This window comes from Harmonia axyridis, chromosome 6 (genome assembly GCF_914767665.1).
Source record: "Harmonia axyridis chromosome 6, icHarAxyr1.1, whole genome shotgun sequence".
Taxonomy (NCBI): domain Eukaryota; kingdom Metazoa; phylum Arthropoda; class Insecta; order Coleoptera; family Coccinellidae; genus Harmonia; species Harmonia axyridis.
In genome coordinates this window covers 810010-826759 of record NC_059506.1, presented here as the reverse complement: position 1 = coordinate 826759, position 16750 = coordinate 810010, and the positions used below count along the sequence as shown (strand labels likewise).

Sequence of the window (16750 nt, the reverse complement as noted above, 5' to 3'; positions counted from 1 at the left end):
ACTTCTTTTTCTAACATTACAGATATGAATAAAAGTTGTCGTCAAAAATTTTTTTTTCGATTATCCCACCCCAAGAAAAAAAAAATCTACGCCCTTGGTTCACAAGTGTCGAGAATTGAGAGAAATGTCAAATTCAAACGATGTGTGCGCCATCTGAAAAGCCCGCGATCCCTCGAAATCAAGTAGGTATAAATCCGAAAAATCTCCCGTTTTGTCTGAAAGTTTTACAGGTATAAGTAGACACACCAGGTATTCTATGCATCTTAGACAAGAGATGTAACAGTTTATTCGGGAAATATTCCCTCGAATTACACTCGTGCATCAAAATGACCGGATAATTTCGTATTCCAGCGTGTTTTCTTTGAAAAACTGCATTCGGTCATTTTCATTTTTGGAGAAAGAGCCCGACACCGAAGGTGGAGGGCTCTTTCTCCAAAAATGAAAATGAACTCATGCAGTTCTTATGACAACATGATGTCATGCAAAATTGTCGGTAATTTTGATGCACTTGTGCAATTACTTACGAAAACTTCTTTATCTTTATTTTAAGTATGTTCTAATATTTGTTGAACAAGGGATAATAAGAATTTTGATAAAATTGTATGAAGAAGGCAGAATGGGTGGGTTAAATTTTAATAATGCAGTTATCGAAGAACTGAACTGAGTTATTCGCATCGAAAAATTGTCTGTGCTGTGTTTTACAATTCAATGTCAGAGCAGTATCTAGAGCGTGGCAAAGGTGGCACTTGCCACGGGCGCAAGGTCTGCAGGGGCGCCAAAAATACAAAAAGAAATTAAAGATTGGAGCAGCAGGCGAAATAATTCAAAAGATCTCGGTTTTCATGCATACACACAATTTCATAACAATCGGTTTTTTATATATTGTATCAGGTGTGTGAATAAGTCTTTCCCGTTTTTTGTAAGAGATGGCGCCACCAATACTGTGCGAGTATTTAATGGTTACATATGTCATAATCAAAGCTTATTCACCTGTCAACAATTCCACACTAACACATTAGTTGAATTTTTTCGCATCATAAATTTTTGAAATCGTGAAAATGTCGAAATTTGAGCCGAGTCGACGTCATTTGCGGGAAGTTTCACTTTATTGGTTCAATTTGAAGAAATCTGCTGCCGAGGCGCATCGGTTGCTTCAGGAAGCTTATGGAGAAGGTTGTGTCGATGATTCAAGTGTTCGCGGATGGTTTCGACGCTTCAAAAGTGGCGATTCCGACGTGGAAGACAAGGAGCGTTCCGGGCGGCCGCAAATCTTTGAAGATCAAGAATTGGCGACTTTGCTTGATGAAGATTCGTGTCAAACGCAAGAAGAACTTGCTGAAGCATTGGGAGTTGACCGAACAACCATTTCCAAGCGTTTGAAAGCCATGGGAATGATCCAAAAGCAAGGAAATTGGGTGCCGTACGAACTGAAGCTGAGAGACGTCGAACGGCGTTTTTTCACTTGCGAACAGCTGCTTCAGCGACATAAAAGAAAGGGTTTTCTGCATCGTATCGTGACTGGCGATGAAAAGTGGATCCGTTACGATAATCCGAAGCGAAGAAAATCATGGGGACTACCCGGCCATGCATCATCATCGACGGCCAAGCCAAATATTCATGGCGCCAAGCTCATGCTCTGTATATGGTGGGACCAGCTAGGTGTGGTTTACTATGAGCTTCTGAAACCGAATGAAAGGATCACAGGCGAGGTCTATCGACGACAATTGATGCGTTTGAGCCGCGCACTGCTAGAAAAACGGCCACAATACTCCGACAGGCACGACAAAGTTATTTTGCAACATGACAATGCTCGCCCACATGTTGCACAGCCGGTGAAAACATACTTAGAAACGCTCAAATGGGAAGTCCTACCCCACCCGCCGTATAGTCCAGACATTGCTCCGTCTGATTACCATCTCTTCAGATCGATGACGCATGGCCTGGCTGACCAGCACTTCCATTCCTACGAGGAAGCCAAAAAATGGGTGGATGACTGGATAGAGGCCAAACCGGTCGAATTTTTTCGCAACGGGATTCGTATGTTGCCAGAAAGATGGGGAAAAGTTGTAGCTAGCGATGGCCAATACTTTCAATAATTCATTTGTAACCATTTTTTCACAATAAAGGCTCAAAATTTGAAAAAAAACGGGAAAGTTTTATTCACACACCTGATATGTGTATGTGTATTTTAATGTTTCCAATAAAAATAAGTAAATTTATACATGGTGTTTATGAATGGTCGCGAAAAAAAATAAGGGGTCTTTCTTTTAAACTTTTTTTCAGCCCCTTCCCGCTATGTTACAGATCCCTAAAGACGGCGCCCGAAAAGAAGTTTTTAATTTTTCTCTTGAAAACCAAAAAAATCACAAGAATGAAATAAAATTGACATTTTAAGAGGGCGATAAGACATCCAAAAAATTGTTGGTGGTGCTCCTCTATGATTCCAAGGGGTAGAAAAAACCACCCCTCAAACTCTATTCGCAATAACTTCTTCTTAATTCATATTTTACAATAAAAAAATTAATTCTGGATAGACTGATCCATTCTCAAGAAATAAGGTCTCAAATAAGGTTTCTGCTAAAATTCGCGGTTTTTGAGAAAAGGAAATATCAACAGATTATACGCCTGAGTTGTGGAGGCTGGAATTATTTTCAGCCTCCAATATTTCCAATTGGCGCATGTCAAAACGATATTTTCATTGAGATTTTTATTAGCTCAAATATAAAATAATTTTGACAAAAAGAAATAATTATAAACTTTTCACAAATTGAAAATTACCTTTCCAGCGCCATTCATATACACCCTGTATAATATTGTGTATTATTTCAAAACTTCAACGAAAACATATAAAAAAATACTATAAGAAAATATAATCGATGAAAAAAAATCTTAGAAAATGGGGGGCGCTGCCTAATATATTGCCACAGGCGCAATAGTACCTAGATACGGCTCTATTTAATGTGTTTCATTCACAAGATATTCGACTCAAATTTGGCATAGATATTCCAATTTAAAGTTTTCATTATGTGGTATGCTAATTTTGAATACAAATCTACAGGGTGATATTTTTTCTGGAACAGTGGCGGCTTCTTTCCATCAGAACTTTTTTTGTGAACCACTGGTATTTTAGAAAAATGTAAAAAAAAATTTGGTCCAGTACTACATATGGTTTCTTATCTGTTTTTTTTTAAACAATTCTTCAGTAATCCCCAGGAAAATTCAAATTATTATAAGGTTCAGTGAACTGTGATGAATAAGTTTTGGTACTTATGTATTTACCCAATCTGTAGAGAAGATGAATAAAGATTCGATAAACTTTTATATGCATCACAATCATAAAAAAGGAGGACTACAAAAAACACCTTGTATCTTGAAAATAGCTACAAAATAAAAATTAACACTTATGTAATATTATTGATATTATTATACATGAAATCTCAATCTAATCAATAGTTCGTAGTTGGGAATAATCCATCCAAATACTATAAAATTCATACAAATAAAGACCAAAGCAGTGTGAAATCCTATTTAGATTTACAGAAATCATGTACTTAGTGGAAGGAAAGAAGACACGAAACAGGTTTTATGCTATTCTGTACATTCAAACAACTAACCTTACATTTGCAACTGTCATCGATATATGAGTAAACGAAATTAGAAATAAACGAAACTAATTGTTATTTGTTAACAATGGGAGATATTCTGAAAGAAAGACGTGAAAAATCGCGCAAACGAAAACAATTATTAGCACAAACTGTAAGTGGAACTAATTTGACCCTATTCCAATAAAAGAATAAACCATTCAAACAGAATTCTTCCTAGCTCGGTGTTTCAGGGGCAGAAGAACTTCGTGAAATTTTAGGAACTGATACTGGTACAACTAAGAAAAAAAATCCTGGAGCTTCATCTTCCCAAGAAGAAGTGAAATATGATTACAAAAAGGATACCCCCGACGAATTAGTTTATAGAGATTCTTCTACATTTTTGAAGGTAGATTTCAGTATACATGCAAAAGGAACGTATAATAATTCTTGAAAATATTTAAGGGTACTCAATCATCAAATCCACATAATGACTATTGCCAGCATTTTGTCGATACAGGACAGAGACCTCAAAATTTCATAAGAGATGTAGGTTTAGCTGATCGATTCGAAGAATATCCCAAATTACGTGAACTAATTAAGCTCAAAGATGAATTGATTGCCCAAACTGCAACTCCGCCTATGTATCTTAAGGCTGATCTTTCAACGTATGATTTGAAAAATTTGAACAGTAAATTTGATGTGATTCTTATAGAACCGCCCTTAGAAGAATATCAAAGATCAATGGGTGCAACTAACATGCAATTTTGGACATGGGATCAGATCATGAATCTCGACATTGGTGAAATTGCTGCCCAGAGAAGTTTTGTTTTTTTGTGGTGTGGAAGTTCTGAAGGCTTGGATATGGGTAGAGTTTGTTTGAGAAAATGGGGATTTAGAAGGTAACAATAAGTTTTCAACTATAAGTCCAATATATAATTCAAATGTCAATATTTTTGATTTTCAGGGAAGAATTTGTTCAAATATAAATAATAAACTAATGAACACCTTGATGAATGTTTATGACTTTTGAAATTTTAATTTCGAAGTAATTCACATCATATTATGTCGATATTATTTTCCTAATGATTAATATCTTATTGAGATTTCGTTCTGAAATGTGTAGAATTCACAAAATTGTATAAAGCAGATCCATCTTCAAAAGCTTTTCCGGGAACTAAACCAGCTACATATATTAAATTTTGTTCCAACATTCGATCTCATAATGCATTGATCAGCTCAGTTCAAAAACCCAAATCATGGATTTTAAAGGCTAAAAATCAAGGGGTTGAATTCAAAAAAATATGTTCCATGAAAACTTCAAGAGGTACAATACTTGAATTGTAAATTAGAGTTGCTACTAAATACATTGAGAAGTCCTAGCTCTAATTGTTTTGGAGATACAAATTTTTAAAAACAGCATATTTATTATGTCTATGATTATAAGGTCTTTTTGTACAGATTGAGATATTTTGCGATACAGAGAAAATAATAAACAGTTATCTAAATTTTGCAGTGTTTTTAATACCTAACTTCTTTCAGGTGTGAAGATATTAGTTGGATCAGAACGAATATAAAAAATCCAGGACACTCGAAAAATATTGAACCTAAGGCCGTATTTCAGAGAACGAAAGAACATTGTTTGATGGGAATAAAAGGGACTGTTAGGAGATCAACAGATGGAGATTTTATACATGCTAACGTGGATATTGATTTGATTATATCTGAAGAAAATGAATATGGGATTTTGGAAAAACCAGTAGAAATATTTCACATAATCGAGCATTTCTGTTTAGGTAAATAATAATATTTCTTTATTTATAAATTAACCTCAAATGATTAAACAAAGCTAAAAAGAGCAATGAAAGAAATAAAAAAACATTCGCACTCTTCAGAAAGCAAATTACATTTTGTCATCCACATTGAACGGTTCTGATTGTTCTGAATCTAATAACAGTTTTAAGAGTATTCCATAACATATTGAATATGCTGTTCCTAAATTTGAGGTACAAATGAAAATTACATTTTAAGAAAAAAAGTCATATAAACAGTTTGTTTTCGGGATACAGAGTGTTGAAGTATGATTTTTTTTTCAAGTTTTTACCTCGTAACACCTTCCTTTCCCAAGATATTTAACTTAAATTTGGCATAGATATACCAATTTGAAGTTTTCATCATGTATTATGCTAATTTTGAATGCAAATCTACAGGGTGTTATTTTTCTGGAACAGTGTCTGCTTCTTTCCTCCAGAACTTTTTTTTTATGAGTCACTGGTAGTTCAGAAAAATGTAAAAAAAAATTTTGATCCACTTTTTGGTTTCTTGTAGTTTTGTCGTATCTGCTACCGATTTTGCAAAAAAAAATTTCAAACAATTGTCTAATAATCAGGAAACTCCAAATTATTATAAAGATCCAGTTAGTAAGCTGTGATGAATTAATTAACAATAAGTTTTGCTACTTATTTACCCAATGTGTAGCTCTGATTCATAAAGATTCCATAAACTGGTTAATCATCACAAAAAAAGTAGAACTACAAGAAACAACATGTATCTGGAAAACAAAGCGTTTGCGGGTTCATTTTCATAGGACTTTTTTACTTATAATTATCCAAGGAATCTCTCATTTTCCTTTGAACCTTCAACCCTGTATAAGACAGATTTGTTTAGTCAAACTAAATCATAGTGTATGTTAGTGGATTTGGTTTCGTATCTGGTGTTTAAATTTTTGTTTTTTCCAAATTTGCTCTTGTTTCTTTGTAGAAATATCTCACACTCTACATATATACTCTACCATATACTGTAAAAATTCTCTTCTCTCTGAAAAGTCCTTCGCAAGACTGTCCAAAATCCATCCTATATGTGATTCTCAGTATCTTTTTTTCGAATACCAAAAATGTTTCCCAAAGTTGTGCTCATTCCCCAAATTATCATTCTGTATGGCATGACAGATTCAAAATTGGCTCTGTATAACCTTCCTAATGTTTATTCATTTAAGTATTTTGCAGTTATTCTAATTACATAACAAATCTTATTTAGTTTACCAGAAACAAAATCTATGTTTGTTCCAGTGTTCCAGTCAAGAAAGCTGTCAAGTAAAATGCCTAAAATCTTCGTATAATAATTAACTTTCAAGTACTTTTTGTCCCATTTAATATATTCAAGTTTTTTTTTTTTCTACATCGACTTTTACTAAAAACCACCATTTTTGTTTTATCCTCATTAAGAATAATCTTATTTCGTTCAAACAAATTTTTTGCCTTTGTGTGGATGTTTGTTGCTTCAATTGAAAGATTTTGTTGATCTTCTGCTTCTACAGCCAAATTTGTATCGTCCGGAAATATGGTTATGTTCCCATTTTCAATTATGTTTTCCGGGTGGTTTTTTTTTAGGTTGAATCAATTAAAAATCTTGGTGCTTCGAATTGGATAACATTTTTGAAGGAGCGATAATGGGTTGCTTTTCGACAAATATGCGGACAAAAAAACTACGTTGAAAAAAAAAAAGGGTGTAGCATTTAAGAAACACCAACTTTGCTCTATATCTCTGAAAGAGTAATTAATTTCTATATTTTCATTATCATATTAACCATAAAAATTACTTAAAAAAAAAAGTTTAAGAATTTTTTGAATATCTCAAACAGAAACCAATTGATAGCGAAATATTTGAAACAGTCATTTTTCAAAAACGCCTTGTAAGTTGAGAACGAATCAAGATAAATAGGATCTGCTTTCTGATATCTCATTATTTCGGAAAAAGAGCTTGGGGTTCCTTCAAAATTTTTTTTGTGAGTCTTATAATTCTCGAGATGCTTTCAGTGAGCATCGAATTTGGGACACCCTATACAACTGTCCTTGATCATTTTAAAATGGCGACATAATTTGTTGGTTCAAAATACTTCACATTAATTGATAACGATGTATCAATCAAAATAAAATTATTTGGAATCTAGTAGAAATCTCCGCCAAGGCTTTTATCTTTATGCGCAGAACGTTTCCATTGTTTGAAGTTTAAACGAATAGTTGGACAATTTACAATTAAAATTTGATGTGAATGATTAATGGAACGCATACATTAAGGTTGTTTAGATGATAAATTCAAATTTGATTGAGGACCCATCTGTGATGATTTGTGAAAAGTTGTACTCTTTGTATTTTTTGCCATAGAACACGAATCTCCAATAATAAATAGGGGTTCCCATTTAAACTTCAAAATTGATCCCAGTATCCTCTACAAGGGGGAATTAAATGAAAGAAGTAGTTTTCCCCCTCAAAACCATTAAACTTTCATTCAAAACATTTTTCTGTAAGATTTTTCTTTTTCTAGATTTTTGGGTGATTCAACTTGAAAAAATCACCCAGTATACTACAAATCATACAAATTAAGAACAGAAATGGTCCCGCAATACTTCCTTGAGAGACCCCTGTGTAATTATAAATTTATCCGATTTTTCAAAGACTCCTTCCCTATTCGTTATTTTGACACACTGTGTTCTATTAGACAGATATGATCTAAACTACTCACCGTCATTTCCTTGAACACCACATATTCCCATTATTTTTATTCAATAAGAAGCCTCTATCCAAGTAGTCATATTCTTTTGGTCAATCAAAAAACATACCTAATAGTTTGTCATCTGCAGACTTCAATTTTTCTTTGATGAATTGATAGATTCCGGTTAGTGTAGATCTCACCTTTTTTTGTTTTTTTTTCGATAGAAGTGATTTGTTAATTTAGATATGTTATATGAGTTGAAGCCTTGGTACCAGTACACCTGTACTGATTTAAGGTCAGAAAAATAAAGTTTATTATTATTATTATATATTATTATAAATAGGCATGTTGATAGCGATTCAGTATTTCACATTCATTCATGAACGATATCAACCTTGAGCACAGTTCAAATATTTTCGAAAAACTGAGTAAAAGATTAATTATTAATTTTCCATTAACTTATCATTTCCCTTTCCATATTTTTTTTCAAGTCCATTCATTTCTTTTTCAGGGTTTCTACAAAATTCATTATTAAGATTTCAGGGGCCTATTTTTCAGGTTAAATTAAGACTTTTTTTTCCATAAACATGTGCCCCCAAACTACAGTTACCAAACGTTAAAGTCTCAAGATTTTTTCAGTTTTTTCTTTATAACTCTATCAGTTATTGAGATATTAAGAATTTGAATATAGGTTGAGTTTTAGGGTTTAAAGCACCAAATATGCTGAGTGATTGTAACAAGCTACAGGAAGATATTTTTTTAGGGGTAAAGCCCTTTTTTGTTGTGAAATCTTTAGAAAGTGATTTAAATTTTTATATAGAACCAATTTCAATCAAGCAATGGACATGAAAACATACACTAATGTGTGTACCAAATATTTGATGTCTCTGTATAGTCTAACCACTCACTTGACCAATGTGTGAAAATGCTAATACATCTGTTCCTTTGATTTATGTGTTGTTAAATGCAGGCAGAATTATAAATGACTGACACCTACTAAATTACTTGAAAACAGGACAAATTTTGAATATATAATATATTTCTGTGCTAGTCAAGTGACTTTGGACATACTGTACTTTTCATTCATTTTCGAATAATGTCGTTTCATCTCAAAGTTAGAAGTTCCCAAGACTTCGATAATGAAAAATTTGAATAGAATGTACCATTCAAAAAAATTATTCTAACCTCTCTCATAAGGTTTCAACATAAATAATTTTCTTGAATTATTAATTCAGTGATGATACAAAATTATATAGCAATGTAACGGGTGTTTTTTTTCGAGGTATATAACTTTAAGTTGGCATTACTGTTCAAGATGGCGACCGATTTAACAGCTGTCAAGTGGTTTATTCTCAGTTTGGTTTGGCAATTCATCATGAATAGACTCACGCCTGAACAACGCTTGCTAATAGTGCAATTTTATTTCGAAAATAATGGTTCTGTGCGGAATACGTATCGCGCACTACGTCCATTTTATTTTGTATAGCGATGAAGCGCACTTCTGGTTGAATGGCTACGTCAACAAACAAAACTGCCGCATTTGGAGTGAAGCTAATCCTCAAGTGTATGTCGAAACACTGTTACATCCAGAAAAACTGACTGTTTGGTGCGCTTTATGGGCTGGTGGAATCATTGGTCCGTACTTCTTCAAAAACGATGATGGCCAGAACGTTACAGTCAATGGTGATCGGTATAGAGCCATGATTACTAACTTTTTCATTCCTGAATTGAACAACCATGATGTCCAGGAGCTGTGGTTCCAACAAGACGGCACAACATGTCACACAGCTCGTGCCACAATCGATTTATTGAAAGACACGTTTGGTGACCGCCTAATTTCACGTTTTGGGCCTGTAAATTGGCCTCCAAGATCTTGTGATTTAACACCGCTAGACTACTTTCTGGGGGCTATGTAAAGTCATTGGTCTATGCGGAATAAGCCACAAACCCTTGACCATTTGGAAGACAACATTCACCGTGTTATTGCCGATATACGGCCACAAATGTTGGAAAAAGTCATCGAAAATTGGACGTCCAGATTGGACTACATCCGAGCCAACCGTGGCGATCATATGCCAGAAATCATATTTAGAATGTAATGCCACAAGATTATCTTGCGGATAAATAAAATTCATGTCAATCGAATAATCCATCGTTGTTTTATTGCAATTTAAAGTTCTATAGCTCTAAAAAAAACACCCTTTATTACTGGACCTAAGGTTTTCACCACTTCTATTTACCTTTCAATAACAATTCTCCTTAGGTAGAAGACGACTCCATTTATTTGGCAGAGACAGCACCATAAGACCTGGTTGGATAACCGTTGGACCTGATCTGACCAATTCGAATTTCAACGTTGAATTATACAGTTCCTCCTTCACACCAACAACTCTAACTACTGGTTGCACAGAAAGAATTGAGGCGCTCAGGCCAAAAAGCCCACCTGCTAAAAATAAAGGAAATTCAGGAAATAGAGGACGTGGTAATTTTCAGAGAGGTCGTGGTAGAGGACGATGATAAATGCCATCCAAGTATGGAAGAAATGTGGATGCAAAATACAAATTTATTTTCATTATTTTCTTCTTGTATCACTATCTGAACTAAATATTTCCAAGTCGTAATAATCTGGATGGAATTTTTTTTTGTGAAAGTTGATCTTGACCTAATTATTAATGAAGTTGTAATTAATAATAATATTAATAAAGTTGAGTACTCATTTTATTTATTACTTTATATTAATTAATTTTTGTTGGAGTAAAAAATGATTTTGAGAAGGCTGTAAAAAAAATGCCATCGATTTTTCCAATTTGTATTTTTACCAGTTCAGTGTCAACTAAATTTGCAATCAAAGAGTTTTTTGAAAAAAAAAAAAATTAATATATTCTTTATTTTTGTAGATGGGTAGGATGTGGCATCTTATTCTCAGATTATTTATTAATATTCTCGTAGATTTCTGAGAAACCCCTCAAGTGTTTAGTTTGTTTGAATTAGAATAAATTTAATTTCCACAGTTGTCATGAATGTCTGCTATTCCTCATAGGTATGTCGAATCGCCTGAAATAAATTAATCGTTGATGTTTTCCTATGTTCGTGTTCAAACTTTTGGTTTTTAAGTAACGAGAAAGGTAAATTTATGAAGAATAATAATTTATTCAGATCTTCAAAATCAAAGAGCTATGCTACAATCGTGTATCTCATTCTAATACCCCTATGGATACAAATATTGGAAAAAATCCAAGTCAGAGTATAAGATAACAGGCTCAAAATATTTACAGTAAAATTATCACTTTTGCCATGAATGAATTGAAAAATTTGGTTCTTTTATTTAGTGATACATTCTGTAATTATTTTTATTTCAATGGAAACCAAAGTAGGCTAAGATTCTACACTATAGGGATATCGGTTATACTAATAGCTATGGCATGCTTAAATTTATCAACAATAAAAACATAAGGTTTGTTTCAAGACAAAGAAGTTCAAAATAAAGCTTTTTACAAAACCAGAAATTGTTAAATTGATTTGAAATTACTTCCATATGTAGTAGGGATGGGTGTTGAGTAGATAATAACGTTACAATTATTAACCATTCATTCAACGACTAGTTAAAAGTAACAAAAATTTAACGTCTCATCATCACCAGTCGCTGTGTAATTATACTACGTCATCGATGACAAAATGAAATAACTTGTTTCAGAATGATTTATATACCTTACATCAGAGAGTAAATTGTTTTTTGTTATGTTGCAATTACTTTCCCTTTCAGTTATGTATTTGATTATTTATGTTATGAATTTCCTTGTTGTTTGAATTTGTTGAAGAACTAAATTAATGAAAATTTTATGTAGGCGAGTTAATTATTCGAATCAAATGATGATAATTAACCAAACTTACATCTAATTCAAAGAAATATGATCCGCTAAAATTGTATTTATGCGAAATACAGTTCTCATTGAAAACCATGCTATTACATGATGTACAAAGTTGAACGTTTTTTGAAGACTTTAAAACTAACATAATAGTTTACCATTTTTCTACTAGTTTACATGTAGAAAGTAAAAAAGTGATCCGTTCATCAAATATCATTGACGAAATTCTTCAACCACCCATCCCCCATTTGTAACCTGTCTTTCAAATCAGAGAATGATAAAAGATTCTCATATATTGAATAAAATTGCTCAAAGTGAACATCCTTCTACACATATAGTTAAAGGATAAATATATAATTATTATCATCTTTTGTCATAAAATTGAAATATTAAAATACTGTTTGGATAAAACCTGAATTCATCATAGTTTTTGTGCAATTAAAAATAAAAAATTGAATTGTTCAAATATTGGCACTGAACAATACTCTACAATATAATGCTGAAGATTTTCATGGCAAGATTGATCAATAGAGTTAAAATAATATCTGGGTTTTTTAGCCGAGGTCAAATTACTTTTTCAATTATTCTCCTACAACTACGGTAAGCATCTTGAAAGGTTGGTCATACATAGCATTTATTGGTTCTCGATCACTTCCAGATAGTTTAGCTCAAGTACAATATATAGGTACACACCGCCAAAATTAGGGAAAGTTTGTAGTTCATTTTCTCTTGAATCCTTTTGAATTGCCATTTTAGCAATTATTTTTTTGAATTGTACCTTGATTCCTCAGGAACATAACTGTTCAGATGCCGTCCTTAGTTACTTTGTTTTTTGTTATATATTATGGTGAACAAAAATAACGGAAAGTGAGCTTTTATTCAGAACACCCTGCGGAGTGAATCATTGACTGAAGATAATGTTTATGAACAGTGAACACTCAGATTTTACCTCATCTTTTCTGAACATTTGTTTGACAAGGAATCACCACCTAAATTTTGTCACAACTATTCATATACACCTTGCACAACAAAAAAGAAAGCAAATGAGAACGGCATCTGAACATTTACACTGCGCAAAAAAATTAACGCACATTATGGAAACCTCAAATTTATTCTACAACTGAAGGTGTTCTCAATGATAATTATTTTTATCAGAATTATGCATGCTTATGTTATCCACTTTCAACGTTTTTCTTCAATACAGATGTTTTTTTCCCAGCAGGAATAAAAAAAGATGAGATTATCAGATTTTGAATGTATTGGCTCCATTCTGAAATCAGTTGTTCTCGATCAATTCTAGTGATCAATACTTTTTCTTTCGTTTGATTTTCTACACTCGATCGCTATGCAACGCCAAACACGCAATTTGACCCAAGAGGAATGTGCCCAAGCGGTAGTTTTGTGAGAAGAAGGGTGGACATACACAAGAATTGCAGAAAGGTTTGGAGTTTCCCATACAAGTGTCCAGAATGTTGCATCGATTCAGGGAGACAGGTATGAATGTCCGAAGACCAGGACAGGGTAGACCACGGGTAACAACTGCCATTCAAGAACGTTACTTGAGAGTTTCTTCGTTGAGACAACAGTTTGCAACCGCTCGCCTCCTTCAAAATCAGCTTGAGCGAACTCATGGGGTGCAAATTAGCACTCAGACAGATTCTGCCTCTACCATTGTGATCGACGTTCCCTTGTATACAGACGTCCACATGAAAGATATGCTCAGTGCAATTTCCTGAATACTACTGGTTTCGGGGGAGGATCGATTATGGTATGGGGTGGAATATCTTTGACTTCTCGCACAGACCTAGTGGTCGTTGATAATGGAGCTATGAATGCTGATAGGTATATAAGGAACATTCTTGAAGAGCATGTAGTGCCATTTGCCCCATACATTGGTGAAAATTTCATTTTTATGGACGATAATGCCAGACCCCATCGTGCGCGCATTGTTCAGGAGTACCTTGAAGAGGTTGAAGTCTCTCGAATGGAATGGCCAGCAAGAAATCCAGATCTCAATCCGATTGAGCAGGTTTGGGACAACCTCAATAGAAGGCTGAGAAGTTCAGAAAATCATCCAGCTACTCTTAATGACTTAGGAATCCAACTCAGAGAAATCTGGGAAGGATTAAATCAGAACATTTTAAGATCACTCATTTTGAGTATTAACCGTCGTTGCCGAGCTGTAATTAACGCTAGGGGTGGAAATATCAAGTATTAAATCACTTATCAGCATTCCAGTATTTTGAAAATTGTTTATTTCTCTTCTTTCACATAAGATTCGGTGAAATCCTGAATTTTTCTTCCATTTAATGTGTCTTGTTTCGTTCAAAACCTTCCCGAGAGAACATAAAAAATAAGTTATAAAGTCAATGTAGAGTTAACTTTCATTAAAATTGAGGTTTTCAGAATGTGCGTTAATTTTTTTGCGCAGTGTATGAAGATGCTTACTACAGTTATATTCGAAAGCTCAGGTGAAAAATCGATTAGAACATAGCTTAGAAAGCCCTGAAATTTTCAACTCTGTTGATACTCTACAATGCTCTACTCGAGGATAAATACTGAAGGTCAAAATTGAGAGACCGTTTCATTAGACGAAAATCTTCTTTATAGTCTAAAATGGCCATCTTATCACACTGGAGTGCTCTTTTCACAACACGTGTGGATATTTATGGATAGGTACAAAATATTACAAAACTTATACTTGTATGCTTAGAAAAGATTCATGCAGCAGGCACATATCTATCCCACTTGGTAATCACCATTACTCAATAGTTGCGATAATTCGCATTCTGATAACATTCTGTAACCAACTCCTTCGGGATCTTGTAATCGCTTCACCAAATCTGTTAAAACCTTATGCGGTTAGTGTCATGCAGGTTTACTCAGAGCTGAAATGAACTCAAGCAAGTTGTTTGGCGCATGATAAAGTTTAATTTTCATTAATGTTATTTGCTTTTTCTACGTTAATTTTGCAGTCATCACTAAATTCAGTTTTAGAATTTAATTACCAAAGATTATTTTTTGAGCGCTCGTTCTGTCAAACGATCGCTCATAACAAGCTCAAATAGGAATTTTTCACCACTCATCTTCAACAAATATCGTTATGAAATCATTATTTTTTAACGTGGTTTTAATATGTGAATAAGTTATAGAGTTAGGTTTCAATAGTTTCGAACTCATATTTCATCTAAGTATCTAATTGAAATTGTCAAATACAACAATTTGAAAATAATTTGAAACTATTAGTTCTTTGTATTGTCAAAGTACGGTGAAATAGTTTACTGGTAAAAATTTGAGTAGAGTTTCAGATGTGTCATATATCAGAAAATAAAAGGTTCTCCAATAACAGGTTTCATTTTGAATAGCCCACTATCTGGTAAGCTGTCATATTTTGACATTTGACAAGTGAAAACTACGGCATTATTAAAAATGGAACGATACACACGATTCAAAACACACTGAAATTAATGAAATTCACTACAAAAATGGTGAAAATTTTGAAGTTTCAGAGAGTTTTGCTTTCTGAAACTACCAGTGAATTTCAACAATTTCAAGCACTTTTTTGGGTCGTCGTGAAGCACCTTCTCTGTCGGCTATAGTGAAACTATTGGAATAATTTTTACTGTTGGGACAAGTTAGTTATGTGAAGAATCGAAACCGTGTGTTTCGCTCAAGAACAACTGAGAATATTTCTACTGTAGCCCGTACCATTGACGAAATCCTATGTTTGTCGATTCCTCGAGGGAGGCCATGATTAATGCCCGAAATGGAAAGATATTGATGAGGACAACGTTTATTTTCAACAAGACGGCGCTACGTGCCGCACAAGCAACGAAACAATAGCAATTTTGCAAGAAAACTTTCCTGTCCTTGTTATTTCTCCGAAAGGTGATCACAATTTGCCACCGGAATCTTGTGATTTAACAAATTTGGACTTTTTTCTTTGGGGTCACGTGAAAGATAAGGTCTATGCCAATCGATTCATGATCTTAATGATGAAATTCGTGAATTTATCGAGGATATACAGCCGCAAATGTGCGAATTGGTAATGGAAAATGTCATGTAAAGGATATGGTGCTGCAACCGTAGTTGTGGCGGCCATTTGGCTGATATCTTTTTTCATCGTTAATGGCATACCCTCCGTTTTACAATGAAATAAACATTGATATACTCGAATTTTTAACATCAAAATGAAACCTACTGGCAAACCCTTTATATAGGTATGGCGTACGAATGAACGAGCTCTCAAAAAATCATGACTGTTTTCCTATTTAAAAGGATCAATAGTAATACAGCTGATGATTCAGTATGATAGGTATAGTTGAAATAAGCTGCTATATTCAAATTCCACTTCAGTTTGTAAGCTTTTTTCCACAGAAATTTCAAGTCTTACATTTTTCTCTTTCTCCTTGCCTTACCTATTTTTTGTATTGTGGAGCTATTATTCCTGGACAATTTTTTTTCTATTGTTTCTTCGAGTTCACTCTCAATATTTCTTATTATATTAATCAATAAATTTTCGGAATCAAAGAAGTTATTTCTTTATAAAGGTCAATTCCTATATTATATCTGTTCCACTCACACATTTTACGTGGTCAATCTGCATTTGTCTTTACAAAATACAGGATTTTACTTATATCTCTAATATCATACTAACTGAAAAAGAAACTGCAACACCCAGAAGGAGCTCTTTAAATTTAAAATTTTTCTTGGTGAAACATAGATAGTATAGCAAAGAATAAATGATTAAATTCCGAGAAAAAAATCGTGAAGGTTTTTTCATGTAAACAATTTTTGTTACTTAAATATTGT

The 16750-nt window shown here is 33.5% G+C and overlaps 2 protein-coding genes across 3 annotated transcripts in view; one reads left to right on the top strand and one right to left on the bottom strand.

The window, feature by feature from the left end:
* Positions 1–3595: 3595 nt before the first annotated feature.
* On the top strand, positions 3596–10793 carry LOC123683235 (N6-adenosine-methyltransferase non-catalytic subunit). Its single transcript, XM_045622144.1, has 5 exons — positions 3596–3756; positions 3823–3990; positions 4047–4483; positions 5124–5377; positions 10336–10793. Exons 1-5 carry the CDS (start codon positions 3691–3693, stop codon positions 10587–10589), a joined length of 1179 nt encoding a protein of 392 aa, XP_045478100.1. The 5' UTR covers positions 3596–3690; the 3' UTR covers positions 10590–10793.
* Positions 10794–10867: 74 nt separating this feature from the next.
* The window catches only part of LOC123683234 (phosphatidylinositol 3,4,5-trisphosphate 3-phosphatase and dual-specificity protein phosphatase PTEN), a 29987-nt gene continuing 24104 nt past the window's right edge, over positions 10868–16750 (bottom strand). The window contains exon 7 of one of the 2 annotated variants that reach the window (XM_045622143.1): positions 10868–11126. In XM_045622143.1, coding sequence (XP_045478099.1) covers positions 11107–11126 — 20 coding nt within the window. In that variant the 3' untranslated portion in view covers positions 10868–11106. Of the gene's footprint in view, positions 11127–14373; positions 14782–16750 lie in introns of those variants that run through there. The other variant, XM_045622140.1, reaches the window with a different exon arrangement.